Source organism: Acipenser ruthenus, chromosome 1, assembly GCF_902713425.1.
Source record: "Acipenser ruthenus chromosome 1, fAciRut3.2 maternal haplotype, whole genome shotgun sequence".
NCBI lineage: Eukaryota > Metazoa > Chordata > Actinopteri > Acipenseriformes > Acipenseridae > Acipenser > Acipenser ruthenus.
Genome location: NC_081189.1, coordinates 52,656,230 through 52,676,342, shown reverse-complemented (window position 1 = coordinate 52,676,342; position 20,113 = coordinate 52,656,230). Strand labels below are relative to the sequence as shown.

At 39.6% G+C, this 20,113-nt stretch overlaps 1 protein-coding gene across 3 annotated transcripts in view; it reads right to left on the bottom strand.

Annotated features, from left to right (window-relative positions):
- Nucleotides 1-20,113, bottom strand: part of LOC117421281 (netrin receptor UNC5C) — a 294,417-nt gene that overhangs the window by 45,348 nt on the left and 228,956 nt on the right. For 2 of the 3 annotated variants that reach the window (XM_059026125.1, XM_034035478.3), the window contains 3 exons: nt 10,655-10,711; nt 2,887-3,078; nt 25-369 (listed from right to left, as the gene is read on the bottom strand). In XM_059026125.1, the coding sequence (XP_058882108.1) occupies nt 25-369; nt 2,887-3,078; nt 10,655-10,711 (594 nt within the window). The remainder of the gene's footprint in view (nt 1-24; nt 370-2,886; nt 3,079-10,654; nt 10,712-20,113) is intronic. The other variant, XM_034035479.3, reaches the window with a different exon arrangement.

The window sequence follows — 20,113 nt, the reverse complement described above, 5'->3', positions numbered from 1 at the left end:
TTTTGTGGAAGTAGCAGCACTGACCTGAATTGGGGACTATCAGGTGGCCACCCAGAGAGTTGAAGGAACCGAATGCGGTGCAGGATGGGTCCCTCTGCTGGGCAAAGCTCTGGTTCCTCAGGTTCATGGTCTCATTATCTACCAATGCCTGGGTGACCTGTGGAGACAGCTTGGAGGCAAAGTCAGACAAGTCATCCTGTGGAGTGACCATCCCTGAGGAGTTGTACACCTTGATCTTCAGGTTGGGCAGGGGGTCTAGGAGGGGGGAGTTGGTCATTGGTATCTTGTCAGAGACATCATGCAGAGCATAGACAGGGCCTCTGTACATGGCGGCTGCTGATGTGAGATCTGGAGGGACAGTCAGTAGATCTGCAACAGAAATGAACAAATACCATAAAGTGCTCTGCATGAAAACCATTTTATCTTTAGCAAAACTGCCTAGTCAAAAAGAAAAAATATATATATTATTCCTATATTTATTGTATGGAAGAAAACAAAAAAGGGTGTATGCTGTTAATATCAGGCAATGGTGTATGCTGTCAATATCCACCTCGCTCTAGGGACTGAAAACAACAACTCTAGTTTGTCATTAATTGGCCGGTAAAGGGTCGGCACATTGTATGCTACTGTTGAAGCAATTGCATGCCTTTGAGTAGCACCCCCAGCAATAATGTTATATTCAATCTCCTTTTATAAATAGTTATGTTGTACTGGAACTTCTGGAGCAGCAGGGAGGAGCAGCTACTGACTCTGGATGAGACGAAAAGATTCTGGTTGGGGACCTCAAGCTAGAAAGAAAGCAACGTCAATGGAAAGGAAGGTAAGCAAGCTGGGCTTAGATGAGTGGGGGACGGAGGGGGGTGATACTGGGACACCAGAGTCACTGTCGAGCCCTCGTAAGGTGTCGTGGGCTAGTCGACGAAACACCAAGGATTGAAGGTGCCCACTTGAAGACCCCAGAGAAGTACCCTACTCAGCTCAGTCCAGACGGTTGTCATGCTGATGCGCTAGGGAGGTCGCACTGTGGTTGATCCCTTGAGCCAGCATTGCAGCCGCTGTGTGTGCTGATGCACCAGGGAGGCAAAATAGGCTTATCCCTGGAGCCAGCATTACACTTCAGCCATCAACACCAGCCAGAAGGATATCTATACCATCAGATGGAAGGAAACGCGGATGGATCACATTAGTTTACAGTAAAAGAAGCTATGTCTTAGTTGGTGCTTATCTTAGCGAGAGCTGAGTCCAATATCAGCATGAAGTTTTAACACCTACTCTCATGTAATGGAAATCAGGATAAGGAAGCAGCTAAATGCAGTGAAAACGGGTGGCCCTGCAGGTACCAGATCCATCAATCATTCCAGTTATTTAGCCATTGGGTTTCCAATTAGATTTGCACAGCATGTATGGTACAAATTGCATCACTTTTTGCTTTTCAATTCTAGGTCATTTGTTTCCTTGAAATATTCAATATTGCTTCTGTTCAATTTATTTAAGTTATAGCTACAGTTGTCTGGTAGCCCTCAAGCCTTTTCATACAGATGGAAATTAATTTAAGCAGTATGTATGGGCACAGAAATAATAATTATACAATGTTGTGTGAAATTAATTCTATGCAGTCTTAAAAGTATGAAGCCCAGGTATTATTTATGTAACTTTTGTGCTGTATTCAGGGGAAAAAAAAAAAAAAAAATAATATATATAATGTTTATGTTCCTGGAGGCAAAATGGGGTTAAGGAAAAAAGAAAATCTACATTTCTTGTTTAAAGGACACTTAAAGGAGGCTGTGTGGTCCAGTGGTTAAAGACAAGAGCTTGTAACCAGGAGGTCTCCGGGTTCAAATCCCACCTCAGCCACTGACTCATTGTGTGACCCTGAGCAAGTCACTTAACCTCCTTGTGCTCCGTCTTTAGGATGAGACGTAATTGTAAGTGACTCTGCAGCAGATGCATCGTTCACACACCCTAGTCTCTGTAAGTCGCCTTGGATAAAGGCATCTGCTAAATAAACTAATAATAATAATAATAACTTAAAGGAAAAACATTCTATATTGATAAAGAGTATTAACCCTGTGTTTCCATCTGACATTCTAATCCTAATGTAACTGCATTCCGGTGTCACATGGGGTTGCTTAGAACATATTTGTCTCTTAATTCGCTTTTCTTTCTGTGCTAGCACTTCGTACTCATTAAACAAGAATGTACCACTGTTTCCAATTCTCAATATTTACAATACAGCATAATTGTGTAAGTACACGCTTCAGTTAGTTGCTTCTGGCTCAGTGGAGCTTGGTAGTTATTTGTCACAAAAGGGATATTCTGTGTCATAAAAGTGATTTGGGCCATATTGGTGCCCACTGTCATTGATTCTAGGGAGTTCAAGTCAACAATAACTTATTATGAAACTCCCAAAGCTATTCTCTTCATGTACCACAGTATCTCCAATTCAACAATTCTATTTTCATTTGCTTTACATAGGGGATACACAACAAAGTGTTAAATCTGTAAAATAATTCACTGTTTCGAATGCCGTTTTTGCCCTTTTCAAATGTAAAATGTGTTACATTTAAAATGTGTAATACTATAATTAACTAATTGTTGAAATTATTGTTGCATAATTAAATGGTATTCACTTTTCTGTTGAATTGTTCTGACTGTCAATAGTTTTCTATGGATTAGTAGCTAACTGTGGATTCATTAATCAACACTATATCTGCCACACACTCCCCTCCTCTTCAAAACCACATAGCCACTTTTAGGAAGGTGATTCGTAGAATGAATCAATCAAAAGAAAAAAGGGTGACATTAATGTTTGAATTACTAATAAACAATGACCCTGCTTACCTCATTGACCAAGTTATTTTTAAAGCAAGCTGTATTTTAGTTTACCTTGTCTGGCAGTCTTGATGTTGACGGATTGGAAGCCACCATTCAAAGCTGAAGAGTCAATGATGTCTGATTCAAAGTCATGGTGGTTTTTGCGGTACACAAACAGAGCCACAATCACAGAAATAACCAGGCACACGATCACAGCGATGCCGATCCCAACATATAGAGCCACATCATCAGTACTCGGAGCAGCTAATGGGAAAAAGAGATTACGTTTAACCAATTACGAAAACCCAGTACCACTTTAAATGCATTAGTCATTAACCAGGTAACCATCTGGTAATTAAGAATTTTGGTCAAAATTGGGTAGAGGTCTATGACAATAGTGTAGATGTATACTAATGTAATATATATATATGACTGATTTGGGTCAAAATTTGTTGTGCCTATGGCAAGAACATATCTGGTAATTAAGTAATTAAAGCACAAATAGTGATACACTGTGGTTATAGAATAGGGATGCAAGTCGGTTATGTTGTTCAGTTTTTTATCAACTCTTTCAGCTGCTTTTGATGTCCATTCGTTTTTTAGGGAAAGTTTAAAACCAAAAAAACTAACTGCATTTGTGCAGCCAAGGAATGGGACATACCATTATTACATACTTGTTGTACCAGTATTAATCATTTTATTTTTTTCAACTGTGACAAATAACATAAATACAGTGTTATTGCTTCACTCATACCAATGTATTGTACAATTAGACACAATGTAGAAATAATATATTGAGACATTAAACTAGCATTTATTATTTTCCTGATACCCTCATTGTCGCAGTGGTCAGTTGTAAGTGGCAAATTAGGTCTGAGTAGAACTGCAGCTCATGGTTTTCAAAATTGCAATTATTTAATCAACATGTTGGCTTCAAAGTGAGGTTTGGTCGCATTTTAAAATAGTTTGATGAGGAAACACACATTTAAAATGTCACCTGGATTTATGTCAGCAAAAAAATAAACTGACCAGCTTCCAGATATTTGTCTGCAGTATCCCTTTCGTTTGTTTTGCACACAAGCCTTTCCCAGTGGGAAACGCTACAACACTACAGACTAAGGATGGGCTCCGGTACAAAAATAAAATACCATGGTAACATTAATATCACAGTACAGCCTACAGTACATCAAGTTATAAAGTTAAGGCTTACAAAAGATGGAGGAATATTACAATTTACAAAAAATAAACAAATATATATAAATATATATGTGAAACAAAATGGCAAGTTATCAAAAGTGCCCAGCCATTTGCAGTGGAGAATTCAAAAACACAAGCCAAGTTTCAAGAAACCATTGGGGCAACCTTGCCCAGCACCAAAGCAGCAAATAGGCACAACTGTAAAAGCGGTGGGGGTCAAGGTTGACCTAATTGTTTCTACTAACTTGGCTTGTGTTTTTGATGCAAGTTTGATCCGCTTTTATTGTGCCTGGAACCTTTTTGAAAATAAATATAATTTTTTTCCAACAAACTGTTATGAATTTGACCATACACATGTGAAGATATATCAAAGAATATCGCCATCGCCTCGTTCTGGACGTTGAGACAGCAAACTCGTGCTGTCTGAGTGTGGACTCATGTCAACCTCTCTGCATGCTCATTGGAAAAGACAGTAAAAGTGGGTAGCAAATAACAATCAATCTGTTCATGTTTATTTGTTTATTTGTTCAATCTATCTGTTCAACTCCACCAAACTTTCATTTACAACTACACCACTGATAGTAATGTCTAATAAAAAGCGTAATGGGATTCTATCCTACTTTTCTGTCATTAACAAGACACCTAAAAACAACTGTGACAGGTAAGTTAAATTTCCATATTTCTACATAAGTGTACAATACTGTATTTATCAACAATACATAAAACCAGCAGGGGTGTATCTGTTACAGTATGTACACTTTAGCGCTGTGCGGTATGTGCATGTTTGTTATATAGATTCATGAAGGCCTTTTATTTTTAGTTAATATATGTTTGAAACACTAGTCTTATCATATATTAAAGTTAAGAAAAGTAACATTTATTTTGGGTCCGTGACCACGGATTTATATACACAATATTTAGAAATTACAAAAGCAAATGTAAAAAAAAAAACCCCCATAAAATATCAATTTCTTTAACTTTTACTCATTATATACTGTGGGAAGAGGGATATGATTTTTGTTTCTATAATGTGCTGACCGTGATTTACACTTACAGTCGCTTCCACATACGCTTCAAGTTTAGTTGTCTGCTTGTGCCGGGTCCGGGGTTTCATGCCTAGTAATTGTTGGTAGCTGCATGCAGATCTTTGTCTAGCCATGTTATATAATTTTGAACAATACCTTTTTTTTTTTTTTTTAAAGAAAGACATGGCACTGCATTATCGCTTATTTAATTTCAAACGTCACAAACTGTTCGTTGTTGTTTTTGGGGAAATATCCACACAAATGGAAGCGTAAAACTGTAGGACCAACAGCACTTACGGAATACAGTCTGCTGTTTTGAGAATAGTATTGAAACTTGTTTTGAGTACTGTATTCAATTTATAGTTTTTCCTTTTTTTAACGTTAAAAAAAAGTGAAAGCAATGAACTGATATGTATGGGCATACAAATAAAAAACACAGTGCTTCACTTGTTTGAATCAGTTTTACATGTAATGTACTTGTACATTACTCTTCAGTACTGCTGTCAGATGTGCTTTACAGAGTGATGTTTTATACAGTGTAAAACTCAGGTTTAGGGCTATCAAAAAATATTCATTTTTAAATAACCCTTTAGAGTGCAATGTATGTACGTGTATTGCTGTTTTTTAAAACATCTGAACACTCATTAGTATGAACCATTGCTATTTTCCCCAGCTGTTCGGATGAACGGGCTTCTACTGTATTATTCGTTGCTCATTTTTAACTGTTGTTGAAATGAGGGGGGACTCGAGCACTGATATTGTAACGTTTTCATGTTTAGGAAGTAGTACTCAGGGAGATGGTGTTGAATTCTCAAAATGTTTGTTTTATTTGAAACTACAGAGAATACCTGTCAGGGGCCAGAATTCACAAAAACCAAAATAATAACCCTACATTTTAGTCTTGGTACTTTCACTGCATATTCTCTCTGGTCACAGCTCACATGCTCGCTCAGTCGCACCCACAGTTTCTCATTCAAGTTCAGCGCTGGACTGTCTCTAGTCCCCAGGCTCATGCACCCCCTTATATAACCTCCCGTCGTTTCCCGCCGCTGTCCGGCTCATCAACAAGTCACATCCATGCTCTGCAACCCCCGAAAACAGCAACACACATTCTCCCCACTCATTCACTCACTCCCCCTTCCCATGTAACAGCATATACCGTTCCCCTTACAGGAACACAAACATAGCATTAACTGTTGTTTAACATGTAAAAGACAGCCGAGACAAACTGAAAAGTCCTGCAACAAAGCAATTGTCCGTGTTGTTACAATATATTTTTTAATTTGAAAGTAAAAATATATGAAAGCATGACGACCTTTATGTACAAAAATCTTTTGTACAAGATTTGTACTAATATACAATTGAACAATAACTGTTCAGTATTTATTTTCGTTTCATTATTATTTATTTCTTAGCAGACGCCCTTATCCAGGGAGACTTACAATTGTTACAAGATATCACATTATTTTTACATACAATTACATTTACATAAAATTACCCATTTATACAGTTGGGTTTTTACTGGAGCAATCTAGGTAAAATACCTTGCTCAAAGGTACAGCAGCAGTGTCCCCCACGTGGGATTGAACCCACGACCCTCCGGTCAAGAGTCCAGAGCCCTAACCACTACTCCACACTGCTGCCCACACAGTATTAAATGATAGTGAAAAAGAAATAAATATCAAGATAAAGAAATAAATAAATGTCTATGTATTGATTTATGTATTAATTTATTTCAATATTTATGAATGCATTTATGTATTTATGTTTTACTTTTACCAAATATATAGCATATATAATTAGCATTGCTAATTCTCAAAAACGTCCCTTTTTGTCCACTGGGGACCACAAATAGCGTTACTCTCATCAACCAATAAGTGTGTTCCCTAGTATATTTCCATGTTGACAAATCAAGTTAATTGTCATTAAACTCCGATGTTCTTTAATATACATATGCGTGGATAAGTGCCCCGAGTCTGCAAAAATCTGCAAATAAACGGGAGAAAAAGGAGGACATTTTTTACCTTATTTTGGCGACTTATTTATTTTACTGTATGACAGGTATTGCCTTTTTTCTACATTGGCTGATTTACTTTTGCTGTGCCAATACCTTGAAAACATGTAAACTATTCTTGCTGTATAGACAGTCTCTGGTAGTTCTCTAGCTTCGCTGATATAACTTGGCGCGAGGAACTACTGTTCCTCTCTTTCTCTTTCTTTCTCTCTCTCTCTCTCTCTCTCTCTTTATATATATATATATATATATATATATATATATATATATATATATATATATATATATATAAAAATTGTAGAAAATAGAAATACCAGCGATACAAAAGCTGCCTCAATCAATTCCAACACATATACAAGGTGCTTCGTCCCTGGAACAAACAATTAAAAAAATATATATACTTTGTATGCTTCCACCACTGAAGAATGAAGACGGCAACTCTCGCTTAATGAAAAACTTAAATCGCAAGTGTCTCTCAATTATTTTTATGGAATGTTCAAGTGTAAGGCAAGGTGAGAAAGCTGAGCAGTACTGAGACTTGTTTTGTACAGGACATTGAAATATTAAAAAGGTGTTCATATGAAAATGGCCTTTTCCTTCACGTCATTCAAAGGAACACAAACATAGCATTAACCGTTGTATAGCGTAATTGCTTTTAAAAACGTTAAGTTACGTAAAATATAATAATTAAACACAGATCAACAAAGAAAATAAAAACAAAACCATCCTCGACTAGCAAAAAGTAGAACATTCATCGATAGGCACTACAGCTATCAATGATAATATTTGGGTTGCAAATTGTGCTCCGTATGTTTCTAATTTCCGCCTAACTTTTTGTACACTTTATGATGGGCTCCAAGGGACAATGGAAACCAGTACTTTATAAAACGAAGTACATAGTAAACACAATTCGAAATGCTGTATGTAACTGCGAAACCATACATATAAGCAATACAAGAAAGCTTAACTGCCAAATAACGGGAGTTTATTATTTATAAACACGCCTCTGTGGCTCGTACAATGTAATAAGCACCGGTAGTACCATTTACAAATTTATATTTTCGCTAAATGTAATTACAATTGTATACGTTTTACGTTTAATCTGTACAACAGCTGTGCCAACAAAAACATAGAAGAATAAAAGTAAACAGCAACTGTTTTTCCTGCCTGACATCACAAATGCCGTCGTGACTGTCATTTACTGTCCCGGATGTACCTTATTTGTGGAAAATATCTACCCGTGGAACAGAAAAACTGTACGTATTAAATGGTACTGTAATGGAACAGGCATATTCGTGTATATACGTTATATACGTTATAAACGAGTCAGTTTTAACCAGAGTAATTCCCCATTAAAACCCATGTTGTTTTGCAGGGACATGCCTTCTCAATACGTTGTAAACGGAACTGCGTTCTAACAGGATCCGTTATAAGTGGAGTGCACCTGTATATGGGATATTTGTTTGAGCATCCTAAGAGAATTCCAGAAACTAATTCCCGAATGTTCCTATTATCCACAAAGTTCAAGCAATGATTTTGTTTTAGATATGATCTAAAAGACAGTACCAATAAAAACATATTGTTCAAAGGTTAAACGTGAAGTGCTGGAATGGATCGTAAAGGCTCAGAATACCCCTCAGCAAATGTAAAGCTTTTATACTCAATAGTGAGTGCACACACTAATGAGTCAATCTTTGACTCATAACCTCAGTAGGTTGCTTTCTACAGATTCAATGTGTTGCCCTCTTCTACTTAATTTAGAGCTAAGATGTTATGCTTGCCCATCCCACTCTTGAAAAGCTTGTCTCCAGCATCCAGGGAGCCAGGCAGTATTCCAAAGGCTGTGTTTCAGATATCTGCATTTATATCATCCTATGAAGTTCCCTCATTCATTCACTGTGGATTTAAGGGCAGGCAAGGGTGGTTTTAATTGGTCAATCACAGTTTCCATCCATTGAAATCCAAAATACTAATAATGAAATATGAATCCAATAACAGATAAACAAAAACAAAAAGAAGAAAATGGGGACTTCATGAACCCCATTATAATAAAGCATATTTTACAACTGTAAAAAAGGTATGCAACACCAACATTCAACAACAAAAAAAAAATCCTAACTCCCACTCTGGAACAAACAAACAAACAAGAAATCATGGAATGATGTTTGAAGACTTTAATAATCCACTCTGACCTGTATTTCCACTACAAAAATACATATCGAAAATGCCTGAAAACCCACCTGCTTTTTATTAACATCCTACTCACTGGATATAAATTACATTGGTTCAATGATGTTGAAGCTGAGCAAGCAGCGTATATACAAACTATTCAATATGATCGTATTCTTGCCAAACCTGGGCTTGAAACACAGTAAATAATGTCATAACGGGTCACAAAAATAAGGCATCCATTAGAAGCTTTTGGCAAGCTAGCCATGAAGAAAGAAATACATGGTGCCATATCCTTACTGGCAGTGGCAACGAACCATCAAAATTCAAATTTCCGTTCACACTAGAAATACACTTCTTTAATGTGACATCAAATCCGTGGTGGTTCCAAACAAACAGTCGAGTCTATAGTAAAAGTAATTAGTGCGTTTTACATCTTAATATAAATCAAAGTATAGCTAGGTGCAGTGTTTTGCAGCAGACTGCCCATGGGATTACTAGTTATTACTTTTTGCAAAATAATAACCTTTTATATAGTAATATATAAATATAGTACCTTTTTTAAAGACACCTGAAGATTCTTTTTTAAAACAGCGGAATGACACACCGATATACATTATTATCAAGAGTGTAAGTACCTAATTAGTATGTTACTAAGTAATGTTGATAAATGTCGTTTTATAATCGTATTATGGTACTCCAGGGTGTTGTGATATGCTGAAAAAAAAATAACGGTGCAGGGTTAGAGGCACTCCACCTATGGAACATCACAACATCCTGTTGTACCATAATTCTTAAATCAATCATTAATGCCCATCAATCTTAGCATAAGGAGCATGGTAGTTATTTTGAATGCAGAAACGTGGAATGGATTTTTCATATATATTTTGGCCTCTGTGCCATTGGTATACTGATGGTGCTATTGTATGTAACAGTCCAATTTACTGCACACTGTATATATAAAAGTACTTTTAGTTGTGTTCCATAGCTCCAAAATCCTCAAGTAGAGCATAGTTTTGGCTTGTAACTTATTCAGTGTACTCAGTATTAGATTTGTGTCCATAATATAAAAAATGGCAAAACTGTAGGAAAAAAGCACAGTGGATTGATCTATTGATAATGAACAGGCTATGGAATGGAAGCTCCAGTATCCAGACTCGGCTCTCTAATCTAGCTGTGTCTCCATGTGGTATATGGCATTACTTCTTGCAACAGGATGTTAAGCACAGTAGGCAGAACTGTGCTCACCCTATGTTAGTTGACAAGATGAGAAAGCTAAAGTGAAGCTTTTGAATTGCTCTGTTGAAGCATGGAAAAATAAAGATTATTTTGCTCCGAAATGGCATTAGTATTGTATTAAAAGCAACATGAACATAAAAGTAAAATGAAAAGTACAATAATGTAAAAAAGAGAAAACAAAAACAACACAACTTACATGAAAATCCAAAGTCATTCTGGGCTTTCTGTTCAGTTGAAATCTGATAAAATAAACCTTTAAAAGAAGGAGGGAGGGGCAAAATGAAAATCAAATTAAAACGGGAACAAAGCAAAAGCATGAAAAACTACAAATTCTGGCTCAGAAACTCCCCAGGCATGTCCTGTCAGGCTCTAACAATATTCTTAGTAAATTACAGGGCTGGTCTGTGGCTTTAATGGAGGAAAAAAAGAGCTGGGTAGCTCTGGTCACAGGAAGTACCCAGCAGCGGGCAAGGGACAATCTTACAGGGGACAATCCCACAGGTATCTTCCCATTACATAAAAAATGAATCCAATAAGGAGAAACAGGACTGGATCAATAAATCTTATACCATGCCAAAATTGTCGGAGTCTGTGTAAAGGGCACATGGGTTGTAAAGAGCAAAATTAGGTATTACTAAAGTTAGTATTTGGAAACCAATATAAAATGTGTTTTGTGAGGAGGAGGGAATTTAAGCATCCAGTCTTCCAGCATGAAATACAAAGCCTCAAATATAAACACATTTTAACACTCATCTCCCACAATTGCTACAAATGCAAAATCAGAACTATCAGTATCTTGAAAAAGTAGATCACCATGACCTACTGTACGTACAACTTGAAATGTAAATCTGACATACAGGTGGGTGGACAGGTAACCAATGTTGTTATAAAGTTTTATCACAATTGGATAAGCGTTTCTCTAGATATACTGGAAGTACAACTCTGAAGTGCATGGTTTCCTGTATTATAGTACATCCCTGTAGCCACGGATATAGATCCCCATCATGGATACAAATTGAAAATTCTTAATGAAAGATTCTAGATTACAAGATAGGCTGGAAGAGTGAAGGGAGTAACATAAATTTCCAAACAAACTTAAGACAAAAAATGGTTAATAAGCCTTGTAGTTAAGTACAGATATGGTAAATCACACAGTATAAAAATATGTAAAAATAAATAAATAAAAATGAATAAATTGAACACCACAATATAAAACTCTGTCTGTTAGGGTCAGACAGCTCTACCTATTTGACTCTCTCATACTGTTTGATATCCCTGACCTGTTTGTACAGTGCTGCTCAGCCAGCTGTATGTATTATTATATAAGGCAGTGGAGTGGTGCAGTTTCAACTGCTTCCCTTGCCTATCAAGAGCATTCTGTGAAGAATGAGTGACTAATATCTCTGCTCTGTTCCCAGTACTCTTCTGACACACCAGCAAAAAAAATCACTTAATCTTAAACCCTTTTTCCCCTTATTTTAGTATTTCCATTGGTGATGGTCAGTGTAACTTCTGAATTAAAGCACAGAGCATATAAAGCTAGCTAAAAATATTATCAATAGCATGTGCTGAAGTATTCCTTCTTTATATTCTTACGATTTTATATTCCTATAAAATAAAGTCTACCAAATTAGAGTAAAAAGTGGGGTCTTCATGTAGCATTAGTTGGCTTAAAGGCCATAAACAAAGGAAAAGGACATCCATTACCTCGTTTCCAGGGACAGCCAACTCAAATCGACTCGAATCGGCCTGAATTCTCCCAGAACTCGAGTTGATGAAAAGTTACCGGAGTTATCACGTGAGTTGGCCAGGAAATACTACTGATTTTCCCCAGAAATACTGTGAGTTAAAGGTCAAGATGTGAATTCGCTGCAGATGGTATTACAGTCAAATTGTCAACAATTTAAAAGATAAATCCATCCAGATATAATATCGCATTTGTTTTTACGCAGTACATAGACCTCTGTCAGACTGGTATGCAGAGCCCGGAAATAAGCACTTAACAAGGGAAATAATGTGTCGGATGTCAAAGTGGATATGACAATGGCAGTGATGAAGCCAATTTGCTTGTAAACATTAAAATTAGAAATTATTTATTTACAAAAATCTGGAATTGATCTGATGTGATCAAAAACCCAGAGGCACTGTAAACTGCTACTGACAGGACTGTTCTTTTTATGTTAAGCATTTTTCTGTTAAGGGTTTAATTAAGTAACAGTAATTTTGACAGTTTGAGGTTTTCAAATTTAAATTACTCTGCGTGTCTGAAAGTTATGCAGTTGTCCGTCTGACTTTTCCTAAATACATGTACTGTAGTAAATACCCTGAAGGTGTTTGAAAGGCAGGGTCACGAAAATAAGTAAGTTATAATCCCACCCACGTAGAACCGCTAAAGCAGTAATTTTGACTGCCTTTTGCAATACATGTTTTTATTTTGAATTTTTATATACAAGCATGTTGTTATCTCTACTGGACCTGGCAGCCATCCATTCCTTCATTTTGTACAAGGAATGCACTGGGGAAAATATCAGTAGGAGAGATTTCATCTTGAAGCTAGCCACAGCGCTTCATCAGAAACATTTCGATCTGAAAACTGCAAAGCAGCAGGCTGCAGCAGCTCAACCTGGATTCAGTGCTGCACAGAGTGACACATACAGAGAAAACATGTTACTTTTGATGTTAGCCTTTAGGCGTAATTCAGGGGATGACATAGAGGGCACTCTCCCGCTTTGCGATGCTTTTTTCTTATCCTATATCCTTTTCTTTAGCCAGTCTTACCTTCCCTCCGTGGCGTCCTGCCTGGTAACGTCCACCGATCTCTTCCGGGTGGAAGCTGATCCCAGTTCAGCCTCATTTAGTATTTCCAGCCAATCTCACAATGCAGCGCTCGCCTCGTCAATTATTAGGGCATGGCCAGCGCTGCTCCACGTATGTGTTATTGTCTGCCCCTCCTGTCTATCTCTCTCTTTTTCTACTTTAACCCAGCACTATTTCCGCTTCCTTGCCTGTGTTTGTTTTTTGTTGTTCGCTCCTTTCACTGCAGGCCATTTCTCTACTCAGCGCTCGCAAGATAGTATCAGCTTTTTTCCTACCTGCTCAGTCTGCGCCATTCAAAGCACAGTGACATTCTCAACTTGGTCTGCGTTTTCATCAGAAAGACTGTTCCAACGTCACTGCTGTACTGCAACTCTTTCCCACCGGCGCCTCACAGACCATGGTTACCACGGCAACGCCTCATCGAGTGACTACTGGGAGTGGTAAGTTGTCATGGCGACCAGGCAGCTTTAACAGGCAATGCGAGCCTGTGCCTCACTACTGCAATCTTCTGGTTCCTGCTGCTACGCTTTTGCAACATGAGCTTCAACTCGCCGAATTGTGACATCTAAATACTGCAGGCTCCTCTTCTATACCTACGTTAACTTACTTATATCATCACTAACTGTTCTAAAGCAAATGTTTTATACATAGACGAGGATTTTAATCGCATTAACCAAATATATGCTACCCTGCTTCACTGAAGCCAATAGTTTCAATTCCAATCGCAACCTCTAGATGGCAGCATAACACCACAAGCTCTACATAATTTAAGCTGATTTGCTATCACTGCGAATCCCGCACACTCCAAACTTTCTATCAATTCCTGCAGTTCGTTGTCATTCCGAGGGATTCTCAGTCCCCTCCTGCCTCAACCTCTTTTGCTACATTATATTAACTTGAATTTTTCAAATCCAAACCCCTCCCCTTGAGGACCTCGTCATGAAGCCAAGCTTATCAGCTTTCTGAGATGTTAAGAATCCACCGTCACATTAATTTCCAGCTTCCCTGCCTGATGCATTCCTGCAACCTTCTTGTTCCCGGATTTGCACTTCCTCATTTGCCCCCAACTTTATCAAGGCACTTAATATAACTTTCAAAGTCCATTTCATTCAATTTGAGCTACCAGTCACATACGGAAACTATGTGCTACGATTATCAACATTTCAGTCAAGCGTCCTCCTACCCCGCAATAGACAATGCACTCTTAGACTGCTCCTGATCAAATCAATAGGTTTTGCAGCACCCTCCGAGCAACGCATTCCCATCCTCTAAGGTTCTGCAGTGGCCTCAGATCTATGCATTCTTCATCTCTGCCCAAAGGCAGCCCCATCGCCGACATCATCTAAAAACGCCTTAACTCTCAAATACCAATTTCCACCGCATTCAGCAGCTCTCTGCTCTCTACAGCAAGCCACTGCACACTACTGACAGCATTCCATCATCTACTCCCTCAGATCTCTCCCCGTTCAGCAGATCTTGCCTCTACTGTTAATATCTCCTCATTACAGCAAATCTCGGCTCCCTCTTCAGATCTGCTCACCATTGCAGCATACAAAAGTGGCTTTAGTTTACTGTTTAAATCTGCAACTGCTCTCCTCTTGAGCTTCCAACGCTTCAGCTTTCCTCCAATACCTGGATCAAAAATATATATATACACGGAGAGCTTGACTTCCTCAGCAATTTAGTCATATGTCCGCTCATCCTCTCAGATACTACAAGCTTTAATACATGGTACGAGACCAGAAATCGATTTATGAATTAAGGAGTTCCACTATTTGGAGAATGACTGGAGTTGTAAAACCCAAATTTCTGATTTATGAGTTCACCTTTTCCATTCCAAACAGACATGATGATAGCAAACCGCTGATCAATCCCGTATTAACTAACACAGGACGGTCGGCATCTCATCTCTCCGCCTTCGTTTTTAGAAACAACTCGGCAGTCGATTTCATATATTTGTACAGGTCCAGCTGCCACCTCAGCCCTCATCAAACTCTGCAACACCAACATCTGCTGTTCAACTAAATACAACACTCTCCAACCTTCTGCAATCTGCTCATCACTACATGGCCACACCCTTAGCCCCAGCGACCAAATCTTCATTTACCACTGGAAGGAAAATATTTACAACTTTCTGCACTCAAAACAAAATACATCCCATTCCGATTTAATGAGCAACGGATTCTAGCCTCCATCGCCCATGCAAGGGATTCTCTTCACTTAGCCACTACCGTTAAAGCCTACATCTCCGGAATTCAGTATTTCTGCCTCCTCATCTCCGTCCCTTCTCCAACACTCCTATCCATCCAATCAGTTTACTTGACACTCGGAGAGATCCTCAAGAGCCCCTCCCCCCCTGCTGCTCCCTTCTGGCTCCCTATATCAATAGACATTCTTCACTCTTTAATCTCTACCCTCAGAAAAAGCTGCTCTGTCTATTCAATGACCTGACCATGGAAGTATTATGTCTAACTGCTCTTGTGAAGCACTTCCTCTGCAGGACTCCTGAAGGAACAGAGTGCACCCTGTGAATTTACCGTGACAACACCAGTGATTTACCGGTTTAAAAAAAAAAAGCAAGAGTTACCAGGACATCAAGGGGAATACATACAATGGATAGACTCGGAGCATTAAGCCATTTCAACCATGAGGTCTTGTAAACCATTCCGTGCACCCAGATACTGGACTTTGGCCAGCTGTAGTAATTTTACTACAGAATACTACACCTTGCAGTAAAAAAAAAAAGTTAACCATGCCCAGTGTTAAACATGGTGGAGGTTGTGTGATGATCCGCAACTTTCACAGCCCGGTCCCAGAAGCAGACCCCAACCCGTGACAACTTTCAATCAGCTGGTGTTCCACTAAACTCCACACTCTCCAGCCTCCCCCAGTCAGCCTGCAGCTTCAGGGAGAATTGCCTTCACCCCTTCCACTCGCTCTTCTTATTCTACTGCCTGGTCTGCCTTCACCACATTCTGTGCCCAGATTCGTATCTCTCGCACCACCTATAACCTTCAGCACCTCCTCGCCTTTATCACAGACCTCAGGCTATCCCTTAACCTGGCCCCTTCCTCCATCAGGAATTATCTCTCAGGTATCCAGCATCAGTTCCTCCTCCGTTCCCCCCCCCCCCCTCTCCTTTCAATCCCGGAGGTCCATCTGAGAGTCTCGCATCCTCCTCTCCATCAAGACAACCAACCTCATTGGAATCTCCAGTTTCCCAGCCATCAGCCTGCGGCACTTTGACCTCACTCAAGTCCCCGGAAATAACTTCCTCCTATTCATCAGGACTTCAAAAACAGACAGTTACATCAAGATCCAGAAGTTCCGCAACCTGGTCCCAGGAGCAGACCCCAACCCTTGTCTCGTACCACCCTTCAGCAAAACAATATTCAACTGAATAACTCTCTCTCCGGCCTCCTTCAATCAGCACGTGGATTCATGGAGTACGCTCCATCTACCCGTTCCTCCTACTCGACTGCCTGGTCTTCATTTACTCACTTTTGCGAGCAAAAACAGATCTCTCTTACTTCTTTCAACCTATAGCACCTCCTCGCCTTCATCACTCACCTCAGGCTGTCTCTACGTTTAGCCCCCTCCTCTATTTAGATGCTACTTAGCGGGCATTCAGTATCAATTTCGCCTTCAATCTATCTCCTCTCGTCTGTTCTAGAGATGGCGGATCTCTAGAGAGAACACTCAGAGGCATGGAGAAAAGCCTGCTCCCCTCCTCTCCATCAAGTTAACCAATCTCTACAGGCCTTCTCCTTTGTCTCATCACTGCTTTCCAGCAAGGATGCTTCAACCTATTCAACGACATTGTCATGGAAACCCTGTGCCTGACCGCCGCCTTTGGATTTATCCGCTGTGCAGAATTCTCAACTCCATCAACTTCCAGCTTCCCAGCTCTAGGCCTCAAGCGCTCCGATCTCTCTCAAATCCCCGGAAACCATTTTATCCTCCACATCAGATCTTCAGAAAACGGTCCAATTAAGCCAAGGATTCTGTGTCTTCCCTCTTCATCGACAGCTCCAGATCTATACTTACAAGACACTGGTTCTCATCCCGTTTATCCACCCTCTTGTCACGGATTGGGCATCAAACTATTTCTCCCCCCATTCATTCCGGATCGGAGCAGCTGCCTCAGCGGCCAGGGCAGGAATCAATCAACACTTGATTAAGTCTATGGGGCGCTGGATCTCTTTAGCTGTTGAACTTTATATTAGATCATCTTCTGCAGACATCGCCACAGCTCACCAAGCACTCATTAGCTTGCCCGGAGTGGGGGGCGCCCTCTCCGCCAGGCACACCAGAGGTTTCCTCCCTGCAGGGTTTTTTTTTTCCTCTGCACAGTGCGGACGGCTTATAGGCATAGGTTGTCTACTAACATCTCTTGTCTTTTCTCTTTTCTTCTAGCTTTTGTCTATGTGTGCGGCTCTGCGATCTCTTTTCTATCCAACGGTGCGGTTCTTGCGGGGAGCCGGGGGTCCTCTTTTGGGGGGGTCGGCCTCTCGTCTCAACCACTGCCACCCGGCTGTTCCTCGCTGGCCTGAGGGGACCCCCGGCCACATCCTATTCTTCTGCTCCTTATGCGCTAAGCCTTCCAGGCCTCAACCTTGCTGTCCCATCTCCTCTCTTCCATTTCAGGTCCAGGACCATTTCAGCCCCCTCATGCAGTAGGCCTCCACCTGCCGAGCAGGCCCCAACTGAGGGGGGGGGTGGGATTTCTCTGTTTTTGTCTCTCCTAAACGGACCCGAGACACTTTTCCTAAGCTCTCCACGCTGCCCAGCTGCCAGCTTAGCTGCCTGAGGATGCTGCACTGAGTTGCGAAGGATCTGTCCTTTTGTCCTGTTCGTCCCCTTCCTGTCTCTTGCTCCACTAAACGCCCAGCAGCCAGAGGATGCTGCCTGACCCGTCGGGAGCGAGAGTCAGATTTGTTGTATGTTATGTGTCTAAACTTTGCTCTCTCTCTCACTTTTACGTCACCCAGCAGTCGGAGGATGCTGTCTGACCCGGCGGAAAGTGTTTATATCTAATCCTTTGCTCTTCTCGTGTCTCCCTCTCTACGTCGCCCAGCAGCCAGAGGATGCTGCCTGACCCGACGAGAAGGGAAAACTCTTCGTCCCCTATTTTGTCCTGCTCAGTATCTAACCTCAATGTTACTAAGCACCATTCCCAAACTCCATCCCCAATCTTGCCATCCCTCTCAAACTCGTCTCACTCTTAAACTCTCAAATCTTTCGCCCCTCTCAAGCCTCCTAAGCAACCTGAGAAATCCTCTCATCTTGTCTCATTCTTAATATCTCACTCCCAATTTCGCCTCCTCTCAAGCCCTCGTAGGCAACTAGTGAATTTTAAATTAAAAATAATTTTGTTTTTACATTTTTGTATGTACATACACCTGTTTACACACTAGTTTCTTTTGAAATGTTTATTTTGTTATAGTTTTTCATTTTCTAAGTAGTGCTTTATATGTGGGAAGTTAAAAAATAAACCCTTATGTTTAATTGTTCATTTAAATACAGCGTTTTGGCTGTGCAGATGTTTGATATGATATGCTTGAATAAAACTTTTGAGCTGTATCCGATAGTTTGTCTTTCATTTTAATACTGATGTTGTTTAAAATGTAACCGTCATAATGACTGCCGGCGGCGGTTTTAGGTATGAGTATAACCGTGGCGGTTCAAGTGTTAACGACAGTACCCACCGTGCAGGTATCGCAAACAAAACATTAAAATAAATTAGTTCTGCATGGTATCAAACTAAGCTGATTTTACCAGTGCTTGCTAGTCTATTAACCAGTTTGAAATTATTTCTAAGCAAATTAAAGCTTTATTGTTAAAGTTTTCATACGTGGCAATACTATCCTACAATTACTACATCATACTGATCATTCCACTGTGTTAGGTTGTGAACCAGAGCTATGTTTTAAAACTGAAAGATAGCAAATGCTTATTGTAAAATTTTAGCGGTAACTGGAGCACGTATCCGGGTTATGTGGTTCATGGAAACGTGGTACATGATATTCAAGTTAACATTATCGGTACCAGTAGAAGGTTGCCGGCTTCCCCTTTATATGAATAGAACACAAACAATTTATTGTAAACTATGTGTACTTGTTTAAATATGCAGGCTTATCAAAAGTGGATTATTGCTATAGTTGTGTAATGTGTAATGTGGTATATTTCATTTAAAAAAGAATTACGTTTCTGATAATGTGCAGCTATCACAAGCCTATTTAATATAAGTCATCATAATCATCCACTGCTTTGCAGAAAAATAGTATAAACAGTAAAATTAGTGGTGTGTTACAGGGGAATGGCTCTATAGCTTTGATGCAACTTTCAGATTGCATCAATATTATATCTGCAGTATTTTAAGCTAATAACATATATGGAGTTGCTCTAAATGCCTGGGAACACTGACTTTTAACTCACAGAAAATCAATACTGGATATGACTGTAAATCCATATTACAATACAGTACCTATTGTCTAAGTAAACTACCCATCTATCTAACAATGTGTGACACTAGCATTTATTTACAGAGAAATGAAGAAAGTATTTTTGCTCAGCTACTTTACAACAGCAGGGGAAAACCTGCATAGTATTTTTTATTTTTCAGCATGAGAACGTCAGTGCTACATTAACCAACCCATGGTTTCTCCCACTAGGGGACCAAATGTATAACAGAAACAACTAAGTCATCCAGAAACATTTGCAGTGAAGGTACTTGTTTTCTGTAGCACATTGGGCCTCTGCACAAGCTATGTCATACTATGCTTTCCTGCCAAGCCCAAGGGCAAAATACTGGTGTTTTAAACTAAATGTAGTACTG